This window comes from Psammomys obesus, unplaced genomic scaffold (assembly GCF_907164565.1).
Source record: "Psammomys obesus unplaced genomic scaffold, mPsaObe1.curated_primary_1811, whole genome shotgun sequence".
NCBI classification, from domain to species: Eukaryota; Metazoa; Chordata; class Mammalia; order Rodentia; family Muridae; genus Psammomys; species Psammomys obesus.
Window position 1 is genome coordinate 1,057,807 of NW_026592509.1, and position 6,782 is coordinate 1,064,588.

The following is a 6,782-nucleotide window of genomic DNA, read 5'->3' on the forward strand; positions in this document are numbered from 1 at the left end:
GAGAGAGAGAGAGAGAGAGAGAGAGAGAGAGAGAGAGAGAGAGAGAGGAGAGAGTTCGTTCCAAGGTGCGCAGCCTCCGCCCTCCGGGCCGGGCAGGTAACAGTAGGCGGAGCCGCATCCTACCTGGCGCTGCGTCCTCTCCTCCACCCAGGTGGATGGGGCGCTGCAGCCCTGTTCCTTTCTCTGGCTTCTCCGGGATGGGCAGCCCAGTTGGTACCCAGAAGCCGCCGCATCCTCTGAATGGACCCAGGGACTAGCGCCGGGGCGCAGGGCTGGACCTGGGAGTTTGGGTCTCCTGCGTGGTTCCTTCTCCGGTGCCGGGAATTGGTGTCTGCTCCTTTTACCTGGGTGCTGTGGGAGCAGCCACGCCTCGGCGCCTCAGCGGAGCAAGGCCTGGCCACCCGCTCCCTCCTCCAGCCCCGCCCGCTATGCCCTCCCAGGAGGATGGGGAACCTGTTTGCCAGCTGCCACAGCCCAGCTCCGCGAGCCTCTGCCTGTTGCCGCCTACACATCAGCACGCCACACACACCCAGAGTCCCAGGTTCCTCTTCGGGGGTGATCCGAAAGCACGAGGCCCAGCTGCTACTTTCTAGACTGGCAAACAGAGCAGGTAACTTTTCTGGCCAGGAGGAGGTGGAGCACGCTGTCTAGCGTGCTTTCTGGACAGGCCTCCTCCGGTGGAGCTGAGGACAAAGGTCTTAGCTCTCTGCGGCCCTGGGTTCTTCACTTGCACAGAGCCGGGCCTGCAGCCCTCGCCTGTACCTGGGCATTGACAACTGTATAAAGACTCAAGAAATCCACTTGGTTGGCCCAAGATTAGGCTATTTCTCCAAGCCAAGGAGGCCCTGGACCGCCTCAGCCCTAACAGTCCATTGCCCAGCCTGCTCCCTCATCCTCCCTCAGGCCTGGGAGTCAGTGCCCAGCCTCCTCCCTCAGTCCCCAAAGGTCCTTGCTCAGACTCTCTCCTACAGACCCAGGAATTTGCCTCAGCATGCCTTTGACTGCAAGAAAGCATCCAGCTCTGGCCCCTCGTGGAGCCTGAGCCTGCCCATCCCCCAGGGTGTCTGGGGAGCACCTGTGCAGGACACTTTCTGGTGAAAGAAGCACTAGGATTGCATCAGGGAGGACAGACAGCAGCTGAGCACAGGAGCTGACTACTAAGGGGTTGGTGAGGGTGGCTGGCCCGTGGCCAGCTGGGAGCCTTCCACCTGCTGAGGACTCCTCTTTCACATGGCTGATGCAGCTTTCCTGATTAAAGAAGCCCCAGACCCCCGCCCCTCCAACACCGCTTGAACCTTGAAATTCAAATAGGGTGGACCAGATGGAGAGATGGCTCAGTGGTCAAATAGGGTGGACTACACAGTTGCTAACACAGAAAGTCTGAGGCCCACAGCTCCTTCTTAGTACCTAGGAGCCAGATCCCAGCCTCCTCCCTCAGACAGACCCAGGGCCCCAAATTCCAGCTTTCCTCCCCTCAGATGCTGAAATGCAGACCCTAGCCTCCTCCCTCAGACCCAGGAGTGTAGACCCCAGCCTCCTGCCTCAGACCCAGGAGTGAGACCCCAGCCTCCTCCCTAAGACCCAGGAGTACAGACCCCAGCCTCTTGCCTCAGACCCAGGAGTGAGACCCCAGCCTCCTGCCTCAGACCCAGGAGTACAGGCCCCAGCCTCCTCCCTGAGACCCAGGAGTACAGACCCCAGCCTCTTGCCTCAGACCCAGGAGTGAGACCCCAGCCTCCTGCCTCAGACACAAGAGTGAGACCCCAGTTCCTCCCTCAGACCCCAAATCCCAAACAGTGAAGGGCAGATCCCAGCCTCCTACTTTAGACCTGGGAGTCCAGACTCCAACCCTCCTCTCTCGGACCCAGGAGCACAGACCCCAGCCTCATCCCACAGAGCTAGGAGTGCAAACCCCAATACTCTTTCCCCAAACCTAGGGGTCCATGCCCAGCACTTTTCCCCCAGACCCCTGTTGGAAAGACCCCTCCCCCATTGCATCATCCATCCAGGCCGCCCTGGCCACGGTGGAATTCAGGTTCCTGCCAAGTGTGTCAAATATCACGCGTCAGGAGTGGGGAGGGCACATGGGCGGTCCTGTCTGGGTATAAATTGTGGTATTTCTGCATCCACCAGACAGCCTTAGCGTCTTGTCAGCTGGGGAGTCACCTCTGGAGAAGCAGGCATTCACTTTGCCTGAGCCCCAGGCTGAAGCTGAGCCTTCTCTGCTGGGGCACCGGAGTCCAGACGACTCTCCTCAGACACCTGCCAAGGGCTCTCCCTAAAGGAGAGTGATTAGCTGACTGGATGGAATCTAGTGTTGGGGTCCTGGGCCTGTGGGTCCCTCTGCTGGCTGTCTTCATGCTGGAGGTCTGCCAGACACACCCCATCCCTGACTCCAGCCCTCTCCTCCAGTTTGGAAGTCAAGTCCGGCAGAGGTACCTCTACACAGACGATGACCAGGACACTGAAGCCCACCTGGAGATCAGGCAGGATGGAACTGTGGCAGGCGCTGCACACCGCAGCCCAGAAAGTGAGTGGGGGGACGGGGCCTCATGGAGCTGAGAGGACTAGGGTCCTGGGTCTTCCCTGGTGTGAGCAGACCCTGAGTGTCTTTGTCTTGTCCCACAGGTCTCCTGGAGCTCAAAGCCTTGAAGCCAGGGGTCATTCAAATTCTGGGTGTCAAGGCCTCTAGGTTTCTTTGCCAACAGCCAGATGGAACCCTATATGGATCTGTGAGTGTTTTTCTGTGGCGCTCCCTGAGAGGCCCCATTCTTACACTCAAGAGTGTGTGCTTAGCGCATCCCCGCCCCTGGGCCTGGGCCTGCTGTCTGTGTTTGCGAGTGGAGAAAACTGAGGCTCGGGCAGCTCACCTGACGTATGTGAGAGGCAGACTGGCCCTCAGAGAGGCCAACTGGCAGGACTGTAGCCCTGTACCTGACCACGTGAGCTCCCACAGGGCCTGCTCCTGCTCGAAGTGGGGCATTCTGGTGCCCATGACCAATAAATGACGGGACTGGAGACGGTGAGCAGAATGCCAGCCCAGACAGAGAAAAGTTGAGGGAGGAGGCTGGGCCTGAACCTACTTAGTGGTCTGCAGGTAGGGGAGGGCTGGGGCTAGAACTCTAGGCGTGAGGGGAGCTGGTCCAGATTCGGACCGTGAGGTTAGGAGGCTGGGGCTGGTCAGGGGTTGGCGAGTGAAAACGGACTGTGTGTCTCTGACTCTCCCCTGTGCCCCCAGCCTTCCTTCGACCCTGCTGCCTGCAGCTTCAGGGAGCTGCTGCTTCAGGATGGGTACAATGTATACCGGTCTGAGGCCCGTGGCCTGCTCCTCCGCCTGCCCCAGAGGAACTTGGCAAACCAGGGTCCAGCATCCCGGGGACCTGTGCGCTTCCTGCCCATGCCTGGCCTGCTCCAAGAGCCCCAAGAGCCACCAGGATTCCTGGCCCCAGAGCCCCCAGATGTGGGCTCCTCTGACCCGCTGAGTATGGTAGAGCCTTCACTGGGCCAAAGCCCCAGCTATGCTTCTTGAAGCCCTCTGATTCCAGGAACATTTCTTTTTGGGTTTCCTCTTATTTATTATGGGTATTTATTTATTTATTTTAAAATTTTTCTTACTTGGAATAATAGAGTCTGTGTTTTTGTTTGTTTGTTTTTCAAAACAGTTTCAAAATAGGACCTATTATGACTATTTTTTTTTCCTTTCATTCTTTGTTTCTTACTATGTTTCTTTGTTTCTTTCTTTTCTTCTTTGGAGACAGTTTTGTTTCTTACTATGTTTCTTTGTTTCTTTCTTTTCTTCTTTGGAGACAGGGTCTTACTATGTAGCCCTGACTGGTCTGTAGCTTACTATGTAGACCAGACTGGCTTCAATATCACACTGATCCATCTGCCTCTACTTCCCTAGTGCTGGGATTAATGGTGTGCACATCTGGCTCCAATTTCTAGATAAAGTCTCATCCATAGTAGCTGAGATCAGTGTTAGATCTTAAACCTGGGACAAGAGCTGAGGTGCCTATTTGACATATCAAAGCGGACCTGGTCACCAGGTTCTCCCAGCATCCCTCAGTTTCTCCCTGTTACAGGGCCCTCCTGCCTGGCACACCCTACCCTCTCCCCTGAATTCTCAAGCCTGGTGGCTGGGCTGCTCTTCCCCTCCCTCCTCTTCCCCTCACACGGCCCGGCTCAGTCTGGTCATGACCACTCTGGACTCTCCCAGATGTCCCTGTCACTGCTATGCTGTCCCACATGTGTGATAAACTTCTCCATCATGCCTAGGAGCTGCCATGTTCCTTTCCTTTCCATTCTTAGTTCATGTTTTCATTCATTTGGTGTTGAAAACCCAGGACCAGTCATGTTCCTTTCCTATCTTCTTCATTTATTTAAGAAATTAATGTATCTTTTTGAAAAGACAACCCTTTTTGCTTCCAATACTGAAGATGGAACCATGGGCTTTGTTTCTGCAATGGAAGGGCTCAATCATAGCACTACATCCCCAGCCCCTCACTGGGGAATTCTAGGCAGAGGCTCTACCACTGCACCACACCCCCAGCCCCTCACTAGGGAATTCTAGGCAGGGGCTCTACCACTAGGCCAAGCCCTCAGCTCTTTACTGGGGAATTCTAGGCAAGGTCTCTGTTCTGTCACATCTCAGTTTTCAGTTTTTTGCTTTCTATTTTGAGACAGACTCTCACCATGCTGGCCTTGAGCTTGTGATCCTGTTGAGTAAGTGAAATAACAGAGGTAGGATAATAGTCTTTGCTCCACAGTCTTGACGGAGCTCATACTATGTCAGAAAAACATAAAAACAAAAACAAATTAATGTCATAAAATGCAGTAGTGATTAGCCAGTCATGTGGGACATAATGGCTGGTGCACTGAAAAGCAGGAGCATGCATTCTCCCCTGGCAGGGATGCCTTGCCAGGCCACCTCGGTAGAGGATGCGTTCAGTCCCAATACCACTTGATGTTCTGGGATGGGTGGCCAGCAGGGCTCCCCCTTTCTGAGGATAAGGGGAATAGGAAAGAAGGGTGGGGCTGGGAGGAGAGGAGAGGGGGGGCTAAGATTGGAGTGTAGAGTGGATAAATAAATAAGCAAGTAAATAAAACAAACTTCCTATACATTCTCACCCCACAGTGAGGCTGACTACCCAGTACAGCCCAATAGTTGTATCCTATAAATAGTTCTGTGTGTTATAGAACTACTAAGCTCTATCCTGGCAGCTTTTCTTGACATTGTGAGGAAGTTCACTTTGAATACCCGGGCATGGTGGTGCGTGATTTTAATTCCAGCATTCAGGAGGTAGAGATGGTTGGATCTCAGCGAGTTTGACTTTAGCCTGAATTCTAGGCCACACAGAGCTACATAGTGAGATCTGTATCAAAAAAGAAGAAGGAAAAGGAAGGAAGGAAGAAAGAAAGGAAAGAAAAGAAAACTGAAAAAGAAAGAAAAAAGAAAAACTAAAATAGAAAAAAAAACAAAAAAACAAAAAAACACCCACCACACAAAATTTCCCGTGTTCACCATAAGTGTACTCATTCAGAAGTGGCTTGAACAGTCAGTCACGGTGCTCACACCTTTGAGCCCAGAACTTGAGAGGCAGAGGCAGGTGGGTCTCTGAGGGTTCGAGGCCAGCCTGCTCTACCAAGGAAGTCCAGGGCAGCCAGGGCTACACAGAGAAACCCTGTTTCAGGGGAAGTGGAGAAGAGAACACATTTATTTTGTGTAATCACTTTATTTGTTTTGAGACAGGCTCTCAATGTGTGGTCCAGGCTGCCTGGACTTGTAGTCCTCCCGCTCAGCATCCTGAATGCTGGGATTACAGCGGTGAACCCCTAAACCTGCTGGCCATACATCCCACCTTCACAACTTTCTCATTGTTTTTGCTCTTGTTATTTCAGATGGAATCTTGTCAAATAGCCAAAGCTGGCCTTGAACTCACAGAGATCCTCCTGCCTTGCGCTTTAGAGTGCTAGGATCACAGACACATGTTGCCACTGAAGGCCAATAGCTCGGCCTCTTTGGAAAACTGAAACTCCACCTGCAGTGTCCCAATTCCTCATTCCCTTTCCTGTCAATTCTGGGCCAGTTTTCCCAACACCATTTATTGGAAAGACTGCAGTGAAATGTTTCCACCACTGACTAGGATTTTGTGTGTAGACAAGAAAAAGCCATGACAATTTGGGTTTTTGTTAATGATCAATTAATTTTTAAAGAATTAACTTTTCTGTCAACAGTCCACTGCCAAACTTCCACAACTAAAAATAGCAAGCCAAGCATTTCACCATTTTTGGTTTTTTTTCAAAAATGAAAAAACTTGAACATTGTTAAGTATAATCAGGAGACTCCTGGGCTGGGCTCAGTGGTCAGTGCTCACTCAGCATGCACAGACAGTCCTCAGCACTACTTAACCTGGAGTGGTGGCTTCTCCCGGGGCCAGGAGTTCATGGTCATCGGCTGTGTAAATTCAGGGCCAGCCTGGGAAGGGAGCGGCACCTCATTTTTCAGCGCGCAGGTAAAAGGCAGAAGACAACTTGGGTGAGTCAGTTCTCTCCTGCCCTGAGCCTGATGATCAAATCAGGTTGTCAGCCTTGACACAAGCACCTTTCCCCATGGAGCCCTATCGCCTAGCCCTGGCTGTCTTTTAAATGTTTTAAAATTTATTTTTATTTATATATGTGGTTATGTACACATTTGTACCGGTGCCTCTGAGGCCAGGAAAGGGTGTCAGAGCTCCTGAACACGGGGTTCCAGATGACTGTGAGCCCCTGGACACGGGTGCTGG

The 6,782-nt window shown here is 52.7% G+C and overlaps 2 protein-coding genes across 5 annotated transcripts in view; one reads left to right on the forward strand and one right to left on the reverse strand.

Moving 5' to 3' along the window:
• Fut1 (fucosyltransferase 1 (H blood group)) overlaps positions 1 to 621 on the reverse strand; it is a 3,783-nt gene extending 3,162 nt beyond the window's left edge. For 2 of the 4 annotated variants that reach the window (XM_055613408.1, XM_055613407.1), the window contains exon 1: positions 124 to 621. The gene's annotated coding sequence lies outside the window, so the exon portion shown is untranslated. The remainder of the gene's footprint in view (positions 1 to 123) is intronic. The other 2 variants (XM_055613405.1, XM_055613406.1) reach the window with 2 other exon arrangements.
• A 1,498-nt stretch (positions 622 to 2,119) lies between these two features.
• On the forward strand, positions 2,120 to 3,572 carry Fgf21 (fibroblast growth factor 21). The gene is made up of 3 exons (XM_055613409.1): positions 2,120 to 2,530; positions 2,629 to 2,732; positions 3,239 to 3,572. Exons 1-3 carry the CDS (start codon positions 2,305 to 2,307, stop codon positions 3,527 to 3,529), a joined length of 621 nt encoding a protein of 206 aa, XP_055469384.1. The 5' UTR covers positions 2,120 to 2,304; the 3' UTR covers positions 3,530 to 3,572.
• Positions 3,573 to 6,782: the final 3,210 nt, after the last annotated feature.